This window comes from Antechinus flavipes, chromosome 1, assembly GCF_016432865.1.
Source record: "Antechinus flavipes isolate AdamAnt ecotype Samford, QLD, Australia chromosome 1, AdamAnt_v2, whole genome shotgun sequence".
Classification (NCBI taxonomy): Eukaryota; Metazoa; Chordata; class Mammalia; order Dasyuromorphia; family Dasyuridae; genus Antechinus; species Antechinus flavipes.
In genome coordinates, this window is record NC_067398.1 from 507,635,411 (window position 1) to 507,662,571 (window position 27,161).

General features: G+C 37.5%; 1 protein-coding gene across 13 annotated transcripts in view; it reads left to right on the plus strand.

Annotated features, from left to right (window-relative positions):
- The window catches only part of MTCL1 (microtubule crosslinking factor 1), a 160,508-nt gene that overhangs the window by 121,837 nt on the left and 11,510 nt on the right, over nucleotides 1-27,161 (plus strand). For all 13 annotated transcript variants that reach the window (XR_007949358.1, XM_051970446.1, XM_051970445.1 and 10 more), the window contains 5 exons: nucleotides 1,301-1,468; nucleotides 4,714-4,971; nucleotides 15,819-16,112; nucleotides 21,040-21,071; nucleotides 24,257-25,817. Coding sequence is in view for 12 of the 13 variants with exons in the window: in XM_051970446.1 (XP_051826406.1) it covers nucleotides 1,301-1,468; nucleotides 4,714-4,971; nucleotides 15,819-16,112; nucleotides 21,040-21,071; nucleotides 24,257-25,817 (2,313 nt within the window). In the remaining variant the exon portion in view is untranslated. The remainder of the gene's footprint in view (nucleotides 1-1,300; nucleotides 1,469-4,713; nucleotides 4,972-15,818; nucleotides 16,113-21,039; nucleotides 21,072-24,256; nucleotides 25,818-27,161) is intronic.

Genomic DNA, 27,161 nt, shown 5'->3' on the forward strand with positions numbered 1-27,161 from the left:
TGTTTAAGTATATTAAAGCACCACACCAAGCAGTACTAACTGTTGCCAAAGAACCATTATAATAATTAGCATTTATGTAGTGCTTTAAGGTTTGCAGAGCACTTTATCATTATTATCTGATATCCTTACAACAACCCTGGGACATAGGTTCCATTATTATCTCCATTTTATAGATGAGGAAGCTGAGGCAGATAGCAGCCAAGGAACTTCCTTCTAGGTCTTGCACTCTATCCACTGTACCACTTGGTTGCCTCATAATGTGGAAATCCTACCATTTTACTAAATAAAGTTCATGCCCAACTTCATATTTCATCTAAGAACACATAGAAGCTTTGTAATCTATGTCTGTGGAATGAGTACTTGCCTTTGGTTGTTATACTATTTACTGGGCAAATGTCTTCAGTGTTCTAGGCACTGAAATTGAAATTAGAATTCCAAAAATTGAAGAAAAGGTGTTAATTTGTTTTGAGATCATTTCCTTGACTAGGAATTCCCCATATGAAATCAAAGACCTTATTTCTTTCCTAAAAGAAGATGTATAGCCCTTCACATGCTAGAATTTAACTCAGTGCTAGACCTCATAAACTTACTTATCCAAGAAAGCATACTGACCCTGTATAATACAACTACAAGGTTACTTAGGAGCTATATGGATATGGCAGTCTTGGTCCATGCATGTGTCTTTACCCCACAGCACATATTTAAGGGCTTTCTACTTCATTTAGGATCACTACTATCCTGACAGCACTTCTCCAGAAGCTTGGAACTAAAGACTTGTTCCTCAATGTCATAGTCCTTTTCATATTCCTTCACACCAAGTCTATCTATATTCTCTTAGATTTTCACATTGATTCCCTGCTTTGGCAGTTTTAGGAAACTATTACCAGTGATCTCCTTCCATCGTCATTCAAATTTTTCAGGAAAGAGATCTGACTTAAAACACTTAACTTCTTTCCCCATGGTTCTGGGAGGTTTGGATAACTCTTTTGAGTTTGGGTAACTCAGTTAGACTTTCTCACTAACAGTTTACAATCCTTTCTTATAACATCTCTCTTTCAAAATGGCTCCTCATACATCCTTTGTCCAGGCTGAAACATATAACAAATAACATGTCAAATAACATATGATTCTTACCATATCACAAAAGGATTATACAATCTTTTATTCCACCTTAAGTTAAACCCAATCTTTCCAGTACTTGTCACTTTTGAATTAGATTAAATGATTCTGTCTCTCCCTTCCTTGTCTAAAGATTGCTAAGAAAAAGTAAGTAATAGAGATTTGATTCATGTTCCTACAGGCAGTGGAAAACCGGAATCTCATAAATTCCCTTAAGACTTTGCTGGATGATTTCCACTCAGAGATGAGGGAAGATGAACGGGATCGCCTTGGATTGCAACAACAATATGCCAAGGATAAAGCTGCCTGGGAGGTGGAGTGGGCAGAACTGAAAAGCCGCCTGGAACAGGTATATACAATAAGTGTGTGCATTGGCTACCCAGGCTTCCAAAGCAGGTCACGATTCCCCAGTCTTGTCTGTATGGACATTCTTCTCCCATGATGATGTCTCTTCTGTTTTATATTGGTTGTGAAGGACTCTTTTCCAAGTTTCCTGCCAACTCTAAATCCTCTGTGTTTAATTCAGGTACTATTTTAATCCCCTTCTTCTCCCCTTCCCTCTCTCACTTTTTCTCTCCTCTCCTTTCTTTTACTCTCCTCTTTATCCTTCCTTTTTCTCTTATTCTTTCCTTTCACCTTTTTTCTCTCCTCTTCTTTCCCCTCTTCTTTTCTCATCTTGTCTTCTCTCCTCTCTTCCTTTTTCTCTTCTTTCCCCTCCCTCCTTTCCTTCTGTCCTATTCTTTCCTCTCCTCCCCTCTCTTCTCCTATCTTTCTTCTTCTCTATTATCTTCTAACCTTCCTTTAGAGACCTGTGATTTCATCCATGAGAAAATAATTCCTACCAATGAAATTCAGCAGTTCATCTGCAATTTATTGTCTTTGTTGCCTGCGTCACTGAGACATTAAGTGGTTTGCCCCAGGTCACACAATCAGCTTGTGTAAGAACCATGGCTAATGTTCAGTTGCTATTAGAAAAAAAAAAAAAGGCAATTACAGAGGAACTTATGATCAGAACCTTTCCATCTCTTTTGAGAAAAGAATGAAAAAGAATGATATGTCAAGCAGAGCATTATAGCCATAAAATATAACACCAAGGAAGATTTTATGTTTTTCTTCGCAGGAGACTCTTAAGAATAGCTTATGTATAGAAGATTCAATTAAGTAGCTTCTTGATATTTCCTCTCCCCCTTTCCAGGAACTGGAAATCAACGTCCTCTTCTTTACTATTAAGTAAACCATGGAATTTGATTTGTCAAATGGTTCAATCCTTAGGATAAAATGACTAACTAATAGTAAGAAGATCTGGATTCATTTCCCCATTTCTAGTACCATTATAGGTTTATCAAATAACCTGGTGCAAGCCATTTAACCTTAATATATTACTTGTATGTAAGATATCCCAATTAATATTAATCACCGAGGGAGTTAAAGAGGACATAAAGGGAAATAAGGACCAGAGAGGATGAGGAGCAACTTTTGTATAGTTATTTAAAGGATGTGTGAATGTTGAAAGAAGCTTTGTCCACTAAACTAAAGTTCAAAGGAGAGGGATGAAAAAGGGTAGAGAATTTAGGTTATTATGATAGCAGGAGTATATAAATGGATTATTACTTCTAAAGGGAACTTATAATATGGTATAGTATAAGGACTACCAAGAAAAATTTGGTTTGGTAATTTTGTTGATATTTTACACATTTCCTAATGTCTGAATGCATGAATGAAAAACATTTATCAAATATTTACTATTTGTTGAGCACAATGCTAAGTGATGTAGACATAGATACAACATTGAAATAGTCCTTATCCTCTAGAAAATTACAGTCTATTTAGAGGAGATAACACATTTTGGGGAAAGGTGTTTTGATACAAGGTATCACAAGAATGTTGAATGGATCCATTGAGAAGTTTATGGATCTGATCTTTCCAGAAGCAGTAGTTTTTTTAGATCAAATGAGATTAAGTTTACAAAGTACTTAACACAGTGCCTGGCACATAGTAGGTATTATAAATACTAGCTAATATTGGTAGTATTCATTTGAATATGGTCTCCAGAACAAAAGGGGAAAGGGGAGTTGTGGGAAGGGCAGAATATACAGAAGCACTCTAGGTGGCAAGAAGACATCTAAGAAGTTAAGCTTTAAGGGATATGAAGCATGATCTGGGTCTAGAACTATTTAGATATAATGAGATATAGTGAAGATAGTTTGTCCTCATTCAATCACCAAATGATACAACTAGGCTCCAGAGTGATAGTTCTGAAGGCAGTGAATTAAGTCACCTAGCTATAGCCTGAAGAGTATAGCAGTAGGGAAGATGGCAAGAGCATGACAGGCTAGAGGAGTTGGCTTCTGACTTGTGATAGTGGGTTTTTTTCTCCCTTTTCTGTTCCTGATTTGATCTCTTCCCATTTTTACTTCAGGATTTTTATATTTAGTTGAAACTTGATATCTTTTTCTTGGTTTTCTAGCTTCTCCCTTCAATCATCAGGGTCTTACCTGACATTTTTTCCCATGATTATGGTTCCCATTAGAAAAAGAATAATGATGGATAATGCAAATCTGTCTAGACATTGTCCCTGAACCCTGGGCTCTCAAAGAGTACTTTCTTTCGTCAACTGAGAAACTGGCTCTAAACTAATGTGGCTCTTGCTCAAAAAAAAAGTATTTCTTGTAAAGTTTGAATCTTGGGTCTAAATAGGTTGTCAGTGATGTGTTGATGTTTGATAGACAATATGGTGATATGGTTAGAGTCAGGAAACCTGGGTTCAGAGTTCTGCTCTGTTTATGCCTTGGAAAAATCATTTTATGATTTAGAGCCTCAGTTTTGTCATCTGTAAAATGAAGAGATTGGACAAGATGAGCCATAAAGTGCCTTCTAGCACTATATCCTATGGTTGTATAAATGTATGTATATTTTCTTCCTTTATTACAAAATAACCCAGGGTCTGAGACCCTTAACACTAGGCATCTCAAACTTGAGCCTGCTATACCTGGGGCAGCCAGGTAGACTGGAGTCAAGAGGATCTGAGTTCAAATCCAGCCTCAGACATTTACTAGCTATGTGACCCAGACAAGTCACTTCATCCTGTTTTCATATGGCAAACCATTCCAATATCTCTATCAAGAAAACTCCAAATAGGTCATGAAGTGTCAGACATGCCTGAACAACAAACAATCCATTTACTACACCCAAATATACTATGGTAAAAGAATCCTGGGACTTAAATTAGGAAAGAACTGAATTCAAATCCCATCTCTGATACTGGCTATGTGATCTTGGGTATTTCTTTTATGATTGATTATCAGTTTCTTCATCTATAAAATGGAGATAAGAATAGCTGTGATGCTAACCTCACAGCTGTTTGAGGACCAAATTGGACAATTTTTATAAAATAATTTTAAAACCTCAAAACACCACAAGTTATTTTTATTCAACTTGGTTTGGACAAATATTTAATTAAAAGTATTGAGGACACAAGTCTTTGGGAACAGAAAGACACTAAACTAGTTGGGTACACAAATTAGCATTGTGCAAGAAATAGAAATGACAAGTCTGGCAGGGTAACATCACTTTACCCCTTGTCTTTTTTGACAGCTGGAAGGAAAGAATTCTGAGAGAAATCCCGGAGAAGTGTCTCCATCCTTTGATTTAAAGGGAGCTTTTAGGAGGGAGAGAGAAGAACTCAAGAAACTACTTGCAGAGAGTCATGGCTTGGTAATGGAGCTACGCTGGCAAGTCCATCACAATGAGAAAAATTGGAAACGGGAAAAAGTGGAACTTATGGACCGCTTAGACAAAGAACGTGAGGATTGGGAGCAGCAGAAGAAGGAGATGCTGCGGAGAATGCAACAGGTAAGGAAGGAACCACACAGGGATGTAACAAATCCATGAGTGAAGAGTAATAAATTCATAAAGTTCAGAAAAATGAAAGAAAAAAATAATCTCAACCATTTGGATGGTAGTGGTTTGGTACTGTAGCCAGAGAATAGACTTCAATTCAAGAAGATCTAGTTTTAAGTCCATCTTTGAACCCATTGACCCTGAGCCAGTCACTTAACATTCCAATGCTCCAGCCAATTCCCTCAGATTAGAACTTGAAGATATGTGCATGGGGGTAGAATTTTTGCATTTGGAGATAGCTATAATCTTGTGATCTCAAATCTGGGCCAAGAATATAACTAAACCAAAATTCTTTTGTGATTTTTGCCTCTTCAGAGTACTTTACAAAAAGTAATATGGGTAGTAGTTTGAATACCAATGGAGTTACTGTGTGACTTGGGACAAACTTTTTTTTAGGGCAAATGGAACTGTTATTTCATTGTTATTTTGTTGTTGCTGTTGTTTTCAGTTTTTTCTGACTCTGCTTTCTCTGACCCCCTTTTGGGGTTTTATTGGCAAAAATACTAGTGTGATCTGTCATTTTCTTCTCCAACTCATTTTCCAAATGACAGAACTGAAGTAAAGAGCATTAAGTGACTTGACGGTGATTAAGCCAACATAGCTAATAAGTGTCTGAAGCCAAATTTGAACTCAGGAATATGATTATCTTTTACTGCAGGTGCTCTGTCCATTGTACCATCTGGATGCCCTAATTAGCTTTCAGAAAGGGGCATTTCTTTGGGTGGTATAGTAAGAACAGTTAGTACAAAACATTTTCGTCCAAATTTTTTGATACATTCTCCCACAATAATGAAAATAATTCAAGGAAAAGTGAGTTAAGATTAGGCTACATATAACAATGAACACAACTGATATCTTCTAGAAATCCTTTTACTCAAAATGTTCCACTTAGGTATGGTCTTCTTGTCTTCTGGGCTATTTGTAGAATCTTCAATCTTCCTTTCTTCAATATGTCTAATTGGTCTTTGGTACCCAAGATGGCAACAAACAGCCCTCTGAAATTTGCCAGGTCCTCCTTAATTCAAATTATGGGGGAAGAAGAAAAATATTAAGAGAAACTGAAATTCTCCTTTCCACCCCATGTTATTCATTCTCAGGAGCTGCTTCTGCCATTAAGCTATCAGCAAGTCAAATCCTTGATTCTAAACTAGCTAAGTAGTTTCATGCAGGCTTTACTAGAGTGTCCTTTAACCAATTCAAACAAACTTCCTATACTTAATTAAAATACCTTTGAAGGTTGAATTCATCAAAAGTATCCAGGCTTCTTTCATACCTAGCTTATACTTCTGAGCCTATTGAAACATTCTTACCTGATTGGGACAGCAGGTAGTAGAGATTCGTAGTTGAAGGCAATTGATTCAGTCAATCCTCATTTTTACAAAGAAAATGTGGAGGTTGAACTAAATTATCTTTAAGTTTCCTTCCTCTTTAAATTATGCAATGTGGAAAGTATAGGGCACATAGAAAACAAGGAAAACATTAAAATGACCAATATCATCGAGATTTCCAGTTTGGGAAGGAAGGAAGGAAGGAAGGAAGGAAGGAAGGAAGGAAGGAAGGAAGGAAGGAAGGAAGGAAGGAAGGAAGGGAAATTTGAATCCCAAATGTGGGCAGGCTAACTTTTAAATGCAGTGCTAATAATTTAGTCAGAGTGAGTGCTTCTGCCTGAATTCAGATGTAGCCTAATATAATAAAGAAAGTGCTGAACAAAGCTGGAAGTCAAGCTGTTCCATGATGACCTGGCATGCTGGGCTTAACCCTGAGTGGTGATCAAATATGACCAAAGCTAGAAAAGACAACAGCCCAAAGCCAATCTTTATCTGGATCAAAATATTCAAGGGAAAAAAATCTTAATTGGAGATTAGGTTTTCACTAATATGACTGTCTTGTACATTTCCAGTCATTAGTGTCTACACTGCAGCTAATCTCTTGATATGATGTGACAGCAATCATTCTTGAATGATGCACAAATTACTCTAATGCAGCCTTGGCTTTTATCCCTGGTTAGTTTTGCAAACTCTGCTTTTTATTTGTGTCTGTGTTTCACATTAAGAAATGCTTGAGATCTTAAGAAATGTTATTAATCTTGAAAAATATAAATAAAAATGTCAATTATTTTTAGTATTTTCCTTTAGATCATTTTTTTGAAAAAAAAAGTAACATTTATATAGCACTTTAAGATTTGCAAATTTCTTTACTTATTTTATCCTATTTCATCCTCATAGCAATTATTTAAGGAAAGTGATACTATGTTATATTAATCATATATCATATCATATCATATCATATCCTCATTTTACAGATGGGAAGACTGAGGCTAAGAAAGATTAAATGATTTGCCCAGAGTAATAGGGCAACTAAGTATCTAAATCTAGAACTCAGGCCCCTTTCTTCAAATACAATGTTATTCACTATACCATCCAGGAAGCCCTGTTATGTGAGCTATTACTGTTTTTGTGTTTCTCAATTGAGCATGTCAGTATTTGGGCCATTTTTACACTAAATTATTACATTGAAAAAAATATATCAAATGCAGGGAAAGATGGACAGGTTTTGGTTTAGGTTGTTTGGGATCCTAGTAGAATTCAAGGACAGTACAGATTGAGAGGAATGTTTGGGACTAGACGCCACTTCTTTCTCCGTCCTTCATGGATTTTTATTACCCACCTTCTGGGTATTTTGATGTGACTACCATTCCAAATTCCCAAATTCTTCATTAGGAAGAATGCCAGTTATTTCCTGTTTTACTTGGAAGCCAACTGTAGGAGAGTCTTTAGCTTAACACCTCTGGGTACTCTTGGGTCCAGGTGGATCAATGATTAGTGTTGAAGTTTTAAAAGTGAAAAGAAGCCTTTGTTCCCAGGGATTTGTTTGTTTTTTCAACTGATCTTAAAATCTTATCCTTCACCTCTCTGACTACTTTCCCAGAGCAGTCCTATTTGATTAAGTAATGCTTCTAATCTTTCAACTTTGGAATTAAATATTTATCAATGTACAACTTCAGTTATCTTAAGTTAGCTATAATCTGAAAAGGTCAACTAGCTACTGAATAGAAAGTCATCTAGCCAAGACCAATCCCTATGATGATAGTCTTTTCTTGTTTGTACCTGAAAATAACTTACATGATTGTCATGATTAATGCCAGGTCCCTTTTTGCTTCATCAGTGACTATTCCATAGCAACCATAATGATTTACTAACTCTACCATAGCACTCATTTTACAAATCAACCTTCATATTTATAGAAAAATTTTTATATAATTTAAAAATATATTTTATTAATCTCTTTTGTTTTTACATTACCAGAATTTCTCCCAGTATCATACTTCCCCACCCCTACCCCAAGAGCCATTTCAAATTACAATATTTTTAAAGGAAAAAAGGAGAAAAAAAGAGAAAAAAATCAGCAAAACTGATCAAAACATTGGAAGAATTGGGAGATATATACAATGTATCTCTAACAATTTTTAAGCATATAAGAATGTTTACCTTTCCTAATAGAAAGAAGGTCAGCAAGACACATGTAAAGATGTATATATAGTTTCCAAGGTAGTCTATGAAAGAAGCAGATGTTCAATTTACCTGGTTGAGTCAAATACTTAAAAATGGAAATCTTCTTTTCAAATTGGCATCTATTCAAGTAGTGACCTCAGAACATCACCCTTTATAGTATAACATCCTTGAGTAAAAATGTGTTCTTAACCTACATTTGAAATTAAATTAGGGGTCAGGTCTATTAGTGCAGTGCTTTCTCTGCTATTCTTAGAGATATATTTGTCCCTAATGAGCTTGTACTTTGTACAAAAATAAATCTGTTCTTTCTCCCCAAGTATTTAGCATTTCAAAGTAGGATTTTTTAAAATCATGGTAACTAGCCTTGCAAATTAAGATAGCAAAGGGACATTCCTTGTATAACAGGAAGTTGGCAAAGGTTATTCCATTAGCCAGTTTGTTGCTCACTCATTAAACTCTTAGTCACACATTCCTAAGAGAAACAAGGAGCATGTCAACGACTGTGCATAGAATGTTTAACAATGTGTGGCCCGGGTACACAAATGCTTTGTAAGCCTCATAACCTTGAATAGGATAGCTTCATACAAGTGGTTAAGGGTCTCTCTAAATCCATTTTCCACATTGGAAGCATATGTTTCTTGCTTATCAGGTGTCATAAAATTCCAACATGATCTCTCCGCCATGTAAGACACTTTATATGATGGATGTCTATGATGATGCAGCTAAAACCTTGTTATGAATGTTAGCTCCTAGCATGTCTTCTCATGTTTCAGGACATTTTTTAAATGGATTCATACTGTATCTTCCATTAGAATTAGTTGGTTTCTGGTTTGTACAGATTTTGCAGGATTTATTATTTTCAGCTTTGGTATAGTGAATAGGATATTAACTTGGGGTCAGGAAGACATGGTTCAAATTAGGCATTTAATAGCTGAATGACCCTGGGAAAATCAATTAATTTTTCATGACTTTCCTCTTATATAAAATGAATGGTTAGACTCAATGAACTTTAAGCTCTAGATGTATCATCCTATGAATCTAAACCTAAGGCTTTGAACACTTAATTCTTCCTTCTGTGATACACTTAAATCTGTGCAAGAGGAAGTCCAGTCTCTGAAAGTCTCTTTGTAATGTGTAAAGTGTTTCTGAGGGTTAACCAGAAACCTGCTTCTGATACACACTGACTGTGTGGCTGTGGGCCAATCTCTTAATGTTTCAGTGCTCTGTGTCAATATTGATGATTGTTGCATGGTACTTTTTAATCTGAATTGGTAGAAGGAATTTCATTATCTGGAATTCCCTGTACTAGTGAAATTACAGGTCTGGATACATTCCAAAGAATTTCCATGATACATATACTTCATTGGTGCTACTGAAAGGCAAATCCTTGTTTTCCCATCTCATCCACACTAAAAGTAATCCTACTGGCTAGTAGGATGTAGAACAGTGGTTCTCAAACTTGGTCACAGAATCCTTTATACTCTTAAAAATTATTGAAGACTCCAAAGCTGTTTTGTTTATGTGAATTACATCCAGCGTTGTTCTGATAATGTTTAACAATTAGCTTTCTAGGGGGAAATTTTTATTATTCACATTTTCTCCAGCACTTTCTTAAGATTAGGTCAATCAAACATAAATTAAGCCCTGATTTGTATCATTTGACCATTTCCAAGACGTAAATTATCACAGTAGAATTTTTAACAATTGACTTTTATAGGCTGGTATGAACTAACTCCAGCATCATCACACTGGTGATGTCTATCAATATTTGCTGTATTAGGCACAGCTATCTAGTGATGGATGGAACACTGGTCTTAGAGTCAAGAAGACATCTTCCTGAATTCAAATTTGGCTTCAGACACTTATAGTTGTGTGACCGTGAGCAAGTTATTTTACCCTGTTTGCCTCAGTTTCCTCATCTGTAAAATGAGCTAGAGAAGGAATTGGAAAACCACTCCAATATCTTTGCCAAGAAAACTCTAAAATATAGACACAAAGAATTGGACATGACTGAAACAACTCCACAAAAAATTGCTACATTAAGACATCTTAATAGTATTATAAAAAATGTTTTGGCTTCATGAACTCCCTGAAGTCTCAGACATCCCCCCCAGAGAGTCTTACTTTGTAAAACTCTGCTCTAGAAATAAGAGAATTGCACTTAGAATCAGAAATTCAATACCTGGCTTTGATTTTTCCAAGAACTCACTACTTGGGGAGTAATCATAAGACAATTCATGCTGCCTCTATGAACCTCAGTTTCCTTATCTATAAAACAGGTAAAATAATATTTGCACTACCAACCCCAGAGAGATGTGGTTTAAAAAAAGCACTTTGTAAATCTTAAAGTGCCTTTGAAATAATGAGGTGCCATTGTCATCACCAAAAATCAATATCCTTCTAAGGGAGATACTCTAACTTGACTTTAGCAGTAGCTCTGATCAGCTAGCATTACTATAGTCGATTTTGAGAAGCCAGAAAAGGTGCCAGTTCAAGTGTAAGTTGCCCTGTGCTCCCCAACTCTATTACTGAAATCCAGACAGGACAGAGCCAAAGTCCAGTACCAGTACCACCTTTTCTGTAGGTCCTAACATAGACCTCCAATCAAGATATTGCTAGGTCAAAACCAACAATTGGAGGCAAAACCAATGGGAGATGAAGCCAGGCTCCTATTTAGAGTTGAATATTTTCCCAATTATACTTGGGGCATACTGTAAAGTGACTAACTGTGCTGTATTTTTTTAATGGAATTTACTGTTATTTACTACCTGTGTGACTTTCAGCAAATCCCTTAACCCCTCTGAGTCTGAATTTCTTCATCTGTAAAGTGAAGTGGTTGGATTACATGACTTCTCAGGTCCTCCCAGCTTTAAATCTCTGATCCAATTGTCCTATGGACTGGAATTCCAGTCATGTACCACCATATACTTTTCTAGAACAGGAGAAATCCACAAACCCAGGACTTTTCGAATTTTCAGTGATCTGGTCAATCTGATAATAGTTCAAATCACAGTGTTGCTTTATTACAAAAACTCTGATTAAGATTGACCCAAAACTTTGGCCAGAACTGACTCCCACTTTTGTAGATCCTGTGCAAATCCAGAGTGATGTTCCTCAATGCAGAGAAGTATTTACTTTATATTATACTTTAAGTGTCTATCAAGACATGTTATCAGCTTTTTCTTCCTATAATGTTTCCCTACCCTCTCACTCAAGACCATCAATTCTTCTATGTGTTCTTTTTAGTTCTTTCCCCTGATAGCTTAAAAATACTCATATGACCTCTTGATCTGCATTCACTTACTAAAAATTTCTGCCTTTTGGGGGGGAGGTTTTTGTCGTTATTTTAAAATTTTGTTAAGAAGTGCTTGTCTTCTTGCTGGTATTTTTGACTGTTCTTCACACCTCTTATTATTTAATCAGCCACCAAAGCCTGCCTATCTTAATTCCATATCATCTCTCCCATGCTCCCTATTCCTACTTCATTTCTACCATATTGCCATGTTTGGATTTCTTATTGGACCTATGTAAGTTACTGGAAGTGAGTTATTTTCTCTCTGCCTGCTCTCCAACTTAGTCTAAAGAAAGGTGCCTAGGAAGCTGAGAAGTTAAGTTACTATCCAAGGTCAAAGAATATGTGTTGGGGACAGAATTTTAACCTTGGTGTTCCTGACTCTAAGACTAGTTTTTTTTCCCATTACATCATGCTGTATTTTTTATTGCAAAATAGTTGTCTGTGCTTATGTGTTAACTTACCAGATCTTAAGTTCCAGTGGGGTCAAGGACTGTGTCTTATCAAAATTTTGTGACTTTTCTAGACTAGCACACAGTAGGTATTTTACTAATTTTTGGGATTGAATTGAATTTTTAAAAGGGCAGTGGGAACATCACTGCATTGATACGCTGAAAGTAAAGGGAAAAAAGAAAAGGAAAGGACAGCAAATAGAAATAAACATTAAATCAGTAGCCTACTCCTAAAGCCTGTGTGCTTGCAAATAAACTGAAACAACTCAGAGATTGTCATGGCTGAAAGGTCTCTTGTATAGCAATATATTTAATCACCTCGTTTTGCAAATGGAGAAACCACAGTACACAAAGTTTGAATGACTGTCCAGAGTTACACAGCTAGCGAACAGCATTAGGAAAGATTGGGAGATGGGGGAGAAGAAGAGTAGTAAAACCCTTTGTTTTCACTATTAATAACAAACAAAATAGTAAACCACATTTAAATAGCAATTTGTGTGATTTTACTGTAACAGTAAACTTTTCACATATTGATACCTGCTCTCCAACTTATTATACCTTAGAAACGTGTCAGAGTCACTGAGTAAAAGTGACCCATCATGACCAATTTATATCAGAGACAGGAGTCTTGGTCTTCTTGGACCAATACTTTATCAATTGATACAATCCTTAATGCCTTTCTCTATCTCAAATTTGGGGTTGGACCAAAAACCCCATCTTCCTCAGAAAAGTCTGGTTAATGCTGTATGGCTTTACATGGGTCATCCTCGCACACAAGCTGTCTACACTAGGAAACACAGTTTGTGAAAAATGCACAATCTCAATTTGCTCCCAAGGAATTGTATTAGAATTCCCTGGCAGCATCTCAATATTTGATGACTGAAAATCATTATTCTTCCTTGCCTTTGGGTCAGGTCTAAATGTCATTTAGTCCTTTAAATATTTTGCTTATTAAAAAAAAGCAGTCAACCCAATAGAATTTTTGAATTTGTCAGCTAATAAAGGACTCATTAAAAGTAGTTAAGTAAAAATATCCTAAGGTCTAGTGTTTGTTCATGCATAAATACTAATAGAAAATAGAAAAACTAAATAGAAAAAGGCAATGACAACAAAAATTACAAAAGTAAAATGTCAGCAAACCTTATGAAGTTTTCCAATGAAACAAAGCTTCATTAGGAGCAAGTTCTCCACCTATTTTTGCAGTTATTTGTTTGATGCTGGTACATTTCCCTTGCTTAAACCTCTCAATGGCTGCATGGACCAAGGCAATAAGCAATAGAGGGCAGCCATGGAAATAATGTTTGACCATATGCTCAAAGTCAAAATGAATTCCAGGTGGGCCCAATCAACAGTAAGAGGTAGCATGATGTGGCAAGATGTGATAGATTAAAAATTAGAATGAAAAAGACATGGATTTGAATGCCAGCTCTGACATTTGTAAATGTATATTTAAGACAGGTAGGTGAGGTAGTGAATAGAGTGCCAGACCTGGAAGCAAAAGACTCAATTTTCTGAGTATAAATTTGGCCTCAGACATTTACTACTTGTGTCATCCTGGGTAAGTCACCTAACCCTTCTTGCCTCAGTTTCCTCATCTGTAAAATGAGCTGGAAGAGAAATGGCAAACTACTTCATTATTTTTGCCAATAAAAACCCAAATAAAGTCACGGAAAATTAGACATGACTGAAATTACTCAACAACAAAATTTTTATTTATGGACAAATAATACTTCACACCTCTGGTCTTTAGTTTTCTCCTCTATAAAATGAAGATGTTACATTAGTTAGGTCACAAACTCTAAATATATGACAGGAAGAGTGCTAAAATGAATTGTGATGACAAATGAGGAATCAGGTCATCTTTGTCATATGTGAGTGTAAAATAAGAAGACAAACTATTTGGAAAAGCATACCAGCAAGTGAGTCATGTCCCCTTCAAAATAATCGTTATCATAGAATAATAAGAATATAAATTGTAAAATGGAAAGGATCTTCAATGTCATCAAGTCCAATTCCCTCAGTTTACAGTTGAGGAAAACTCAACTAAACTAAACTAACTAAACTAAACTAAACAAACTAAACTAAAACAAGAGACTAAGTAATTTACTCAGGATCACACAGGAGTAAGCATCAGTACTAATCTCTCAGACTCCACTCCAGATCCAGAAATCTCCTCAGAACCTGGCACAAGAAATGAATTCAGTGAGGATTCCATTCAAATTACTTGGGGAATGCTGCCTTGGAAACTGCATTATATTCTTTCAGATATCGTTAGGATAGGAGACTTCATCTTTTAAAGATGCATTTGATTTTTTTTAATATCCTAAAATCATTCAGAGTCAAATATAGTGAAGAAGATAGGTAGATCTTGGGCCAAAATCAAGATGTAACTTACTCTAGGTATTGAGGTCAAGGTTCTTGTTCTGTGTCTCACTGACCCTCAGGCAGTTCCAAAAAGAAATTCCAAAAGTGATGGCAGTATCATTAGAATAAGTAGGTGACCCTTTTGCACTCATTTGGAAGTCTTAGTTCTGATATATTTAGGTTGTTGCTTTTTCAAGCAGTGTCCTCACTTAATTAAAGTCCTTCTTTGGATCATTCGATCTTTATTTTAGCATTTAATTTCTTTTTGTATTGAACCTGCAGCACCTTCTTTGCAACTTACAGTCTGATAACGTATGGGGCCACTGAGTTTTACCCAGGGTCACACAGTATGTATCAACGCAGATCTTCCCTAAGGCCAGAGCCAGTTGTCTATCACTATGCCTCCCTGCTTTTTAGCATTTATTTCAATTAAACATAATTAGGGAGAATAAATAGACTTGTTCTAAGCTTTATTAGGTATAAATGATTTTTTTAAACTTCCAGAGTCCCGAGATTGACAGTGCCTCTATTACCTGACTTTAGCATTGAATAATAAAGAGTTGACAATCACCCAAATTTTCCTTTAAAAAATCTTTCTGTTTTGTTTCTTGGGCATCAAAGCAAGGTGACCTGAGTTATTTGTACAAGCTCTCAAAATTTATTGACATAAACAAAACAAAAAAATAGAAAGAAGTAGAATGTTCTCATAAATGAAGGTGTACAGAAATGCAAATTAAATTGTTGTTTTAGATGAATTTTATTTTTTCCAATTACATGTAAAGGTGATTTTTAACATTCATTTTTTAATAAAATTTTGAGTTCCAAATTTTCTCACTCTTCCCTAAGATGGTAAGCACTTTGATATATGTTACATATGTTCAGTCATAAACATATTCCATATTTGTGAAAGAAGAAACAGAACAAAAGGAAACAAAACTACAAAAAAGTGAAAAGTGTTTCAGTCTATATTCAGACACCATCAGTTCTTTATAATAAATAATATAAGTTTGGCACCCAATGGGGAAGAGGTGGAATGGAAAATGGATAGAAGAGAGGGAGAAGACTATTATAGTGTCCTAACATTCTATGGAATCATTTCAAATAAAATCCCCACTTGGGAGAAAGAGAAAATCTACTACAAAGTAATCTGTACTAACTTTCTCTTCTTTACATTTTAAGCTACAGGATGGAATGAGCTACCTTGGAAATGACAGTTTCTTTAGGGACTCAAAAGAAGTCAACATCCGTGTATATTCCAACCAAGGGAGTCATCATCGTTCAATGGGAAACTGGTCTTACTCTGATCCAGACCCAATGCAGTTTGAAGATCAGACGCTGTCGAAATTGAAGCAGACTGATCGATGCTCTGCCACTGAGAACATCTTCTTGGATGCATTGGCTTTAGATGATGAGCCTGATGACCCTCAGCCTCGGAAAGGGGGACGAGAGAAGTTTATCACTTGCCTGCATGAAGTAATCCTTATATTCTCTCTATTTTTTAATTGCTCTCTAATGAAGTAGTTCTAATTAAGCAATAATGGAACTTGGTCCTTTTCCACAGCAGAAAATATCAAGACAAAACATAAATGAAAGAAAAAGGATACTAAGACAAGAAAATAGGTGTTTCTATTTCCATGTCATCATTCCTGCCCATATTTTTATCCCTGCCAACATCTTCAATATTCTTTTTTTCCCAGATAAATCCATTTTATTTTCTATGAAAGGTGAAGTCCTTGATAAGAACAGAGACCATATTCATCACTATTGTCAGTGGAACTAGTTCTAATCTTTAGTATACAAAAAAGATGTCTAAATTTTTAGAAGTCTAGATAAGAGCTATTCAAATAACCCAGACCTTAATGCAGAGCTCTGATTAGAGAAAAACATATTTTATCCATCCATATGAGACCACATGATGTAAAAGAAAGTATGCTATACTGAGAATGGAGAGACCTGGGCCTGCTCTTAATGTACTAGTGAGGCATCTTATAGTGAATACAATGTTCTTTGTAGGGTCAGGAAAAATCTGAGTTTATCCTGCCTCAGATATTATTAGCTATGTGGGCGAGGCAAATCATTTTGCTTCAATTTCCTCATCTGAAAAATGGGAATAATTATATCTATTTCACATAATTGTAATCAAATAAGATATGTGTGAAGCACTTTGCAAACTTTAAAAGGCTATTTAAATATTAAATGTTATTACTCTGTGACCTCAGGAGTGACAAGAATTACAAAAGAAAAGCAAAAGGCACACAGTCTTATGAAGGAAGATGAGATTAATGTAATTGACCTCTTTTAGGCTTCATTTTCCTGTATGTCAATTAAGACAGTTGAATTAGATGATTCCCAATGTCTCCTTGAACTCCAAATTCTATAGAAAAAAAGTGTTCACAATGAAAGCTGTCCCATAACAAAATGGGCTTCCTCAGAAAAGAGTGAGTTTCCTATCCCTTGGAGGTCTTGGTAGAAATATTGGATAATCACTTGTTGATGTGATATTAAAAAAAATGCTTATCCAGTTTTATGTTAGACTAAAAATTTTAAGTCCCTTCCAATTCTAAGATTCTAGAATTGCATGAATCCTTAGAGAAGATATGAAATCTTGAGAGACAAGTTAAAAGAACTGAGAAAGAATGAAAATGAAATGTTCTGGTACTCCCAAATTAGCACATCAGTAATCAAATGCAAATGAAAGTTAAACCTACCTTCATTTGACTTTGAGAGTACTCATTTCCTTATAAGTTCCTGAAAATTCATAATTTTCTTTAATACCTACTCATTCACAGGAATAGGAATAGGAATTAGATTGTGTTAGGAATTAGGAATATTTTAGATCCCTAATTCTATGGAATTACATTTAAGGAAGATGTTTCAAGTTCTCCTTTAGTCCAATGAAATCTTGAAAAGTCTAGTCCAATTCAGGATTATTCTCAGGCGAACACAGTGGTTTAAAGAGACCTTCTACTAAGAAGCACAGGACAACCTGGGTAGCTTTTTTATAAAGCTACTTTTTTATAAAGTATAGGACCTCCAAGACAATGACAATGGCAGCTACTATTCCTAGCTCATGCTTCTATAGAAGTTTAAAGTTTACAAAGTGCTTTGCTGGTCCTAGAGAAGACCTCATTTATAAACTCCATCATTGACTACTAAGAAAATGCAGAATTCCAGGAATCTTTTATACCAAATTGTACTTTCCGTCTGCCTCAGTTTCCTCAACTATAATAGAGGGATAATAATAGCACCTATCTCCTAGAGTTGTGAGGAACAATTGAGCGCACTGCCTGGTATAAAGTAAGCACTTAATAAATGTTTGTTTTCTTCCTTCCTTCCAGAGAGATCAGAAAGGATGAGGAGTGGGAAATGAATGTTAGATCTAGTAACCTTGGAGAGAGCAGTTTCTATTGAATGGTCAGAAGTCAGATGGGAATCAGTGAACGAAGCCTCCTATGATTGCAAAGACAGCTCCTATAGACAACACGTAATGGAAGTGGGCTATGACATAATATGTGTCATGGAAGACGATATCTAGGGATGAATTAGCAAGTACGATTCCCGTGAGACCTCCAATTGTGAAAAGGAAAATGAAGTGGAAGCATCAAGTCACTTTCTTAAAATGTTTATTGATGAAAGGGAGATTTAGAATGCTATCTAGTGGGGATAGTAGGATTTTTCTTTTTTTAAGGATAAAGGAGACATGGGTTTATTCAGGGGCAGCATGGAAAGAATAGGGAAAGGTTGAAAAGAAAAAGAAAAAGGGCAGATAGTAATGAGATTTTATTTTTGACTGGCAAATTTACAAGTAGCTAAATCTATGTCATTTAGAATTGGGATTATTCATAAAGCTTCCTCCAATCATCAAGAATCACAAATCAGAATTACTCTCTTGGCTCTTTTTTTCCCTCAAACCCCTCCCCCCATCCAATCAGTTTCTCCATATGTCACATCCATCCCTTTCTCTTCATAATAACACAGGAGTTCTGACCTTCAAGACACCTCACTTGGATCACCAAAATAGCTTCCAAAGTGTTTTCCTTTTTTCCAGTGTTCCCCTTCAACAATCCACTCTCCCTTCACTCACATGCCAAAAAAATCTTCTTAATGTATAGGTCTGACCTTGTCAGTCCCTTACTTAAACTCTTTAAAGGTGCCTGTAGAATAATATGAGAACTCCTGAGATTGGCATTTACCATACTCAAAATCTGGATCCTACTTGTCTTCTCATATTTTGTGTTGCCTTATTTCATATTATCACCTTGTACATTCTGTGATTCAGTAATTGAATTGTTCCTTGAAGCCCCTTATTCATCTGGAGTCTATTTATACATAAACCATAGGTTTATAAATTTCATAGATCTTTACTATACTCCCATTTCACTTCCAACTCTCAAAATGCTTTCCTTCCTCTAAGACTCATCATCAAGCATTTCTATCTCCATTAAGCTGTCTATGGTCTTCCTCATGGATAATGTTCTTTCCCTCATCAACTTCTTCAGTTCTATTTATGTGTGTACTTGCTGTATTCTCACTCACCATAGTTTGGGGCAGGACAAAGATCATTTCTTGTCTTGCACAGAGTAGGTAATATTTAATAAATGATGAATTGAAGTGTTTCAAATATGAATGTGCTCAGGAAATTTCAGAAAAGGGCAAAAAGAGCTATGAAATCCATAGTCTTTAAATCACAGAAATCTAATAACTGAAAGAAAAAATGCTTTTAAAAAGTCTTCACACAGAGTATAAGAAAATGTCACTAGATAATAACACATTTTTAAAAATTGTTATATTATGTAAGTAAGAAATGATTCAACCCTCAGAAAACTAAAGTAGATATTTGAATTAAATTCTATATTTATCCTCTTGGGACAGAATGGTGCCAGTGTGCCTTGTGTTTCATAGGTGTTTTATCAGAAAACAGGGGAAGAGGGAAGATTTTTGAATTTAGAAATTATGATACTTGGACTAAATAGATTGAGTCCCACTATATTCTGAAATGTTCTTAAAACTGAATTGCTTGAATTCTCCTAGTTATACCTTTCGCTCAAGCAGTTGAGACATTGAATATAAGGATGGATTAAAGAAATTGTTACTAGGGAACCATTATAACAGCTGCTTCATCTGTCAGGCAGCCTCCTACACATTTAATGGAACCCATTGAGTGAATGTCACAGTGCCTTTGTTGGAATGTAGGGAAATGGTGTGTTGGAGGAATAATTGAATTACTGATCAGCAGTGTAGGAGATCAAGGCCTATGGACAGCCAGTCATATAGCCCAGAAATCTAAAGAATGGTTCTCCATGTATAGAGTTCAACCTTCCTGCTTACTCTGTGAAGGGCTTGGTGAAGGGCCTCACAGGAAGGGAGGTTACCAACTATCGACTTTGAGTTAAGCCTGAATGAAGTATGGAATTCTAAGGATAGCCCTTGAGAAGAAATTTCAGTTAAACCCAAAGTTTATGGAAAATGTGGCTAATAATAATTGATGATATTCATATGGTCTGTTAGACTTTTAAAAATGTTTAAATCATATCGTCTTATTTGAATCTCACAACAATCTTCTATATGTACTATAGTTTTTACTACTCATGTTTTACAATTAAGAAAACTGAGATTCAAAGATAATAATAGATAGCATTTTTACAGATGTTATCAATATCCCCTTTATCCTCACAAAAAATTTGGGAGATGGGGGCTATTACTAACCCCATTTTAAATACATTTTAAGTAACTTGCCCTGAGTCATATAGCTAGTAAGTGTCCAAAACCAGATTTAAATTCAGGTAAATTCTTGACTCCAGGCTCAGTACTTTATTCTCTGCCTCTTTAAAAACTATAAAATGCCATGATAATATATGGTATTGTTATTAGACACCTTAAAAGGAGCATAGAAGAGCTAACTTTCCTGTGACTGTAGTTCCAGTTAGCTTCCTCTACCAGTCTTTATCATATTATCACCTACATTCTTGCCACATCAATCTCTTAGAGTCTGTGATGTCTAGGATCACAATATTTCTCTGAATTTCTCTGGATATCACCTTCCTCCTAAAATATATTTTGTCCCCCATTTCCTGTCATGTGCTATTTAAGGTGTATTTTCATTTAAAATATTATTGATGTTTTATTTTTCAATACATTTTTAAATTGTCCTCACCCTGTGAGAACTATCTTTAAATAAAATAAAACAATTACCTAACGATTACTAACTACAACTAACAAAACCTAAAAGTACAAAGAACCTTATCTGAAAATGCATTCAGCATTCCACACTGTACCCTCCCATGTCAAATCTCTCTACTTTATTTATAAGGTATTTTCTCATGAGAAAAACAGCCAAATAATGAAGTAGTCAAAATGGGATTTATCTTTTTTGTTTTGTTTTGTTTTGTTTTTCTTATAGGAAGAAGATAACTACAAAGGAAATCTTCAAAGGTAAGGTGAATGAAAATCACATTAGCTAAAGTAGGCCTGAACTGAATTTCTTAGTGATGATGCAATTCACCCCATTTGTAATAGCCTAAAGATCCCCTTTTCATGATTTTGAATATACAGATGTGATCAGGTTTTGTTGTATTTCATTTATATGATATCATTGATCACAAATAACTAAAAGATCAAACATGGTAACATCAAGGATTGGCCTTTGGTTTGGAATTTACCTAAACTGTGCTGTATTTTATATGTAAGAAAGTTAAATTCACAATAGTGTGTCCCTTCTCAACATAAAGTGTAAGGAACTGTCTGCTGAAAAATGTTTCATCCAGCAAAATCCTGTATGAAAAGTTTTTTTTTATTTTAAAGATCACTGGTCATCTTTCTTGAGGAAATCATAAACAAAATAGTGGCCATGGTACACTGGAATGAGCACTGGATTTATTTTCATTTAAATCAGAGGAAGAGGACCTGGGTTCAAATCCTGGCTTTGCATCTTACCGCTTCTTTGACTTTGGGCAAATGAATCAACCTCTTTGGCTCTGATTTTCCTCATTTGCCAAATGAGAGGGTGAGACTTCGTCTCTAAGGTCCCTTCCAGCTCTAAGCCTGTGAGGCTATGAAGTAACTTAAGCACTGTTCTTCTTCTGCCCACTATGTTTTTCTCCCCCATTCTCTTTTTAGCTAGTTCCTTTCTAGCTTTCTTCTAATGCTTTCTTTCATTCTACGAAAGTAGATGCTTTTGCACTAAATGAAAGCCTTTGTCAGGTCATGTTGACATTTCTAGCTGCCCTCATCCTGAATTCTACTGTGAAATTTGACTCCGGCAATTATTGGTACCTTACTTCTTCCCCCTACTCTCAGAGTCACAGACTTATAGGGTTGAAAGGGACCTTGGAGGTCATTAGATTGTTGCCCCTGTACCTCTTTAAACTATATTTCATCTGCTACTGACCTTGCATTCTCTCTCAATCTGCACTTCCCTATAGTTTACTTCCTCTGCATCCTCACTGCAGTCTCAACCCTCAGTGCTTAAATTGAAGCTAATTCCTGCCTTAAACCTTTCCTGTTTTCTCTTATGGGAGAAAAGCTTACAGAAAAGCTTACAATTTTTGCCACCTTAGAGCTTTCACCTGTCCCCTTTCACCCTACCCTCTGTCCTCATTATCTATCCATGCTCTAATCCTTGCCAGTACCACCACCCCTCATCATGGTTCTATGTCAACTCTGAGAGTAGGAAGTTAACTGACTAGGACTTTAGCAATCTGTATTTGTTACCTCAAAGAAATATGGGAAGGATCGGGGCTTGGCTAGACCACTATAAGACCACTTTTAGCTCCTTAGAAGGCAAAGGATTCTAGTAATTCATGTTGTATTGAACCTATTGCTTGTATTTGGGAAGTAGAATTAGAGATGAGCCGAGAAGAACAGATGACAATGTTTCAGCTGCTTCCTTCCTCATAACTTTCAACATGCTTGCCTAAAAGGACTGTACCTGTCAATTAAGCCATGCCATTTCTTTCTTTCCTCTCTCATTTCAAGCACTGATTACCAGTAGCCATCAATTACTTCAAGTGCTTATTAGCTAGTTTGCGGATTACTTCAAACTGATGCAAAAATAGACACTGACCCTCATGTCTAGAGTGAAATGGTAAAATGGTACCTGGGAGGAAGGGTCATTTCATCCTTTTTCCACTTTTCCTTAGAGAAAAACCAGGGGGGAGAACTAGGGAACTGTGAGTCATGCTTTGAATCCTAAAGTGTGTGTTAGTTGGACCTTGGTTAGCTGGCTACCCTTATGTACTGAATCTTAGAGTAAGTTTCACAATTATAGAGGAAAGACATCATGGCAAGACAACTGGGCCAAACAGCCGTGATCAGTTATTCCCATACCAGCCATGGTCAGTCATTCCTGTTGAAGAAGAGTTTTAGAAAAATGATCTCTGTGGGATTTCAATTCTCCTGGGAGGGTGAATCCCAAATCAGAGATTTTTAAATTAAGGTATTTAAATCTCTGGTTAAGCTCTTAAGAAATGCTTCTGAAACCATAGAATCCAGGGAATTATAGACTCATGGAAAATAAGATCTAGAAGGCACTTGAGGTCATTCTGTGTAACCCATTCATTTTAGAGATAAGGAAATTCCTCTAGAACTACAGGTAGACTCTAAAGTCAATCTTCTTCCCTTTCCCACAAATACACAAGATATGATACTCCAAGCATCATGAACTCGCCTGAAGGTAAATATAGGGGAAAGCCCAAGGGCTGCTGGGACTATACCACAGTCTAGCTGGCACCATAGTCATTAATTGTCCATTTCTGTTCCATACAGTGACAGGCAATTTGCCCTAAGGGAACCACCAAGAGAACTTAAATATATCTAGTAGAAGCCTAAGAGAAATTGGATAGGCTTGAGCAGGCTCTGACTTTCTTTCCATTTCTTTTGTGTGTGTCTGTGCTTTCAGAATAATCTATGTTGGGGAAGGACAGAGAGAAGAAAGAATGCTCCATATCTTTGCCACCAACGTTTGGTTTTTGATTTTCTTTTAGTCTAGAAAATTGGGCAGCCATATGGGCATGGCCAGAAAAAGAAGGAGCTTTTGGACCAGGGGTCAATGTGGGCAGGAACACCTAGATATCCCTACAAATAGTGCAAATAAAATAGCCATATTTGTAGATTATTTACCAGGTGGAGTTAGGACCTCTACTTGTCATTTTTCTTTTTGCTGACCAGTTTGGGGGACTTTTGTGGTTGGTTGCAACCTCCACCGGAGAATGGAGTCAGTAGACAAGACAAATCTAGCTTGGTGGGGAAGCTGAAACGCGCCTGAACTGAGATTCAGGGATGTTATTTATGAATCAAAATATTCCATGCAATCTTGCCTTTTGTCACAGAGGAGAGTCGGTTGTGTTAAGTTCCTACTAACGCAAAGCCACCTGAACATTTCTAGAATTATCCCAGGGCCCATGAAAACAGCCTGTGGGATCAGCTGGGATGCCTGAAAAGCACCATCAAACAAGGAAGTGTGCCACAAGCGTTAAGAATGCTCTTTAGGAAAGGGCAGTTCCTTCTGCAAAGGGGGAGCAAAAAGAATGACAAGGGTCCGGTTTCCTTTCGCCGCACCAGAACTGTATCTAGCAGGCTGTGTGGCGGGTTTATGATCTCTTCTTTTCTGCTTTTCTCAGGGCAGTTTCAGTGTCCTCCATGTCTGAGTTCCAGCGCCTGATGGACATTTCTCCCTTCCTGCCAGAAAAGGCCATGCCTTCTGCCAACCCCAAGGAGGACGTCACTCCTCCCTTGTCCCCCGATGACCTGAAGTACATTGAGGAATTTAACAAGAACTGGGACTACCCTCCACCCCAGAGCCACAGGAATGGGTTGGCCGAGAAGCCACCAGATTCCTGGGCGGAGAGGACCGAGGGGGGGAGGGCAGGGAGCGATGTCCCCGGGTCATCGTGGTACCTCACCACAAGCGTCACCATGACCACCAACACCACGACCAGCCCAGAGCACTGCCAGAAGCAGCCTTTGAAGAGCCACGTGGTTACGGACAAGATGGGGGTGCGTGTGTTTCATAGTCCGCCCGCGGTGCGAAGGCTCGATAGCGCGGGGATGGCGGGCGGCGAGGAGAAGAGCCCGGCGGACCCTGACTTGTTGCTCTCTGTGAACAAAGCCAAAGGGAGCATGGGGGAGGCAAAAGGCACCTCCCTGGAGCATGCGTTTGGCAGGTGGCCCTGCGAGCACCCAGGGCACCGCAGAGACAACTTAGAGGGCGGATTCCACCCGGCAGAAGTCCCCGTTTGTCCTCCCGTGGGGTTCCCCTCCCCCTCCCTGCATAGCCTGGAGATGTCCAAGAACATGAGTGATGACATGAAAGAGGTTGCCTTCTCCGTCAGGAATGCTGTCCACACCAGCCCTACGAAGCCCCAGCTCAAGGATATGGCCTGTCAGACCAACGGGTGCAAGACCAAAGGGACCCAGACCACCCAGACCATGAATGTGGGCCTACAGACTGAAACCCTGCGTGGTGGAAGTATCACCAGCAGTCCCCACAAGTGTCTCACACCAAAGGCAGGGGGTGGCAGCACCCCCGTGTCATCCCCCTCCAGGAACCTCCGGAGCCGGCAGGTGGCCCCTGCCATTGAGAAGGTGCAGGCCAAATTCGAGCGCTCGTGCTGCTCCCCCAAGTATGGTTCACCTAAGCTACAGAGGAAGAGTCTCCCCAAAGCTGACCAGCCAAATAATAGGACCCTGCCAGGGACACCCCAAAAGGGGTATAGTGAATCTGCTTGGGCCCGCTCCACCACCACAAGAGAGAGCCCTGTGCATACTACCATCAATGATGGACTCTCCAGCCTGTTCAACATTATTGATCACACCCCTGTGGTACATGATCCCCTCCAGAAGGGAATCCGAGCTGGTAGCCGATCTCGCTCAGCTGAACCCCGACCGGATCTGGGCCCTGGTCAGGAAACTGGCACAAGTTCTCGGGGAAGGTCACCTAGCCCCAGTGGGGCCGGCACCGAGACCTCCAGAGAAGAAGGGGGGGAAGGTACACCTGTGAGACAGGACTTATCTGCTCCTCCCGGCCACACACTGACTGAAAATACTGCCAGGATCCTGAACAAGAAACTCTGGGAGCATGCCTTAAAGGAAGAGAGGAGACAGGCTGCTTATAGCCCCCCAAGTCTTATTAATGACAGCAACATGGGAGAAATGATCAAAGCTGAATCAGGGTCCATTGAGGTAATGAGCACCTTTCCCTCCCTTGGTTCGCTGTCTTTGTATCCTAAGCTCCTACCCCTTGGCTTTTTTTCTGCTAAGGAGTGGATATAGCTTGAGCTCAGGACTACACAAAATTATTTGGCCTTAAAAAGTTAAGGGGAATTACAGAGAATTGTGGGATGGGGAGGTGTCCAGCTTAGAGAAGAGGGTAATTGAGAGAAAGGTAAACCAGGAGCTAATTCAACAGAAGTTGTCATATTATTTCCTTGTGGGAGCCTATGAAAATATGGATTGGCCCAAGCTGTCCCCTTAGTTATATACCAATGATACCTGCTTATTTTACTAAGGACTTTCATTTAGGGTCATCATATATCTTTTGTTTTCTGGTGGTAAGTGTGTATGTCAAAAATGACTCCGTTCTTTGCATCGCAGATCTTAAAGATGACAAATCATTCAGAGTTTGGAATTGGCTCCATTTGGTAAAGTTGTAAAGTTGCTGTCAATATGTATACTAGAATATCAAATGCTCTCTTCTTCATTCTGAAGGTACCAGGATAAAAAGGCTTAAATTCTAATCCTATCCCTCGGTATTACCTATGTGACCTTGAACAGGTTAATCTTTAGACTTCTGATGTTCTTAATAATAACACAAAATGCCATCATAGAGAATGGATATTGAGTGAACCCACTTATCCAAGCAAAACAGCAAATAAATCAGAGAAGTTGAACAGATTAGAATGTACCAAAAAATACACAAGAACAAAGGAACTCTTCCACAGAGAGGTGAAATAAGATCTCAGCTCAAGTAAGAGGGAGAATCATTTCATGCAGAGGAGATCCATTCTTAACAATCTCTAGAATTTCAAACAAATTCAGGAATTATAATAAAGGGACTGGATTCTCACCCTTGGCCACCATTTCAAAATCTTTTTTCTCTCCCTGCCTTCTTGGAGTGTCCCCTATTCATGGGTTTCTCCCAAAGAGTGTAAGTCCTTTATGCAGGTAAGGTTCCGCATTCTGTCTGCCACTCAGGAGTCTTGTTTCCTTTCATATATGCTATATTTGCACAAAACCATTCCAGGCTTGGGATGTATATTTACATGTCATCTTTGAAAAGAAATTTACTATCCTCATTTCTATAACTAGAGGAGTAAAACAGAATCTTATCATAAGATTGTTATCAGGTAATAAAAATAAAATCTCTGATAGTTTTTTTCCAGGGAATGAGTTGCTATACAATGTGTAATGGGATAATTTATAAAATAAGTGAATTAGAGGCTTAGGACTATCTTGACCCTTTACAACTAATTAAAGGAACTTCTTCCACATCTCTAATCTCTTCTAATCTCTAACCACATGGCCTGG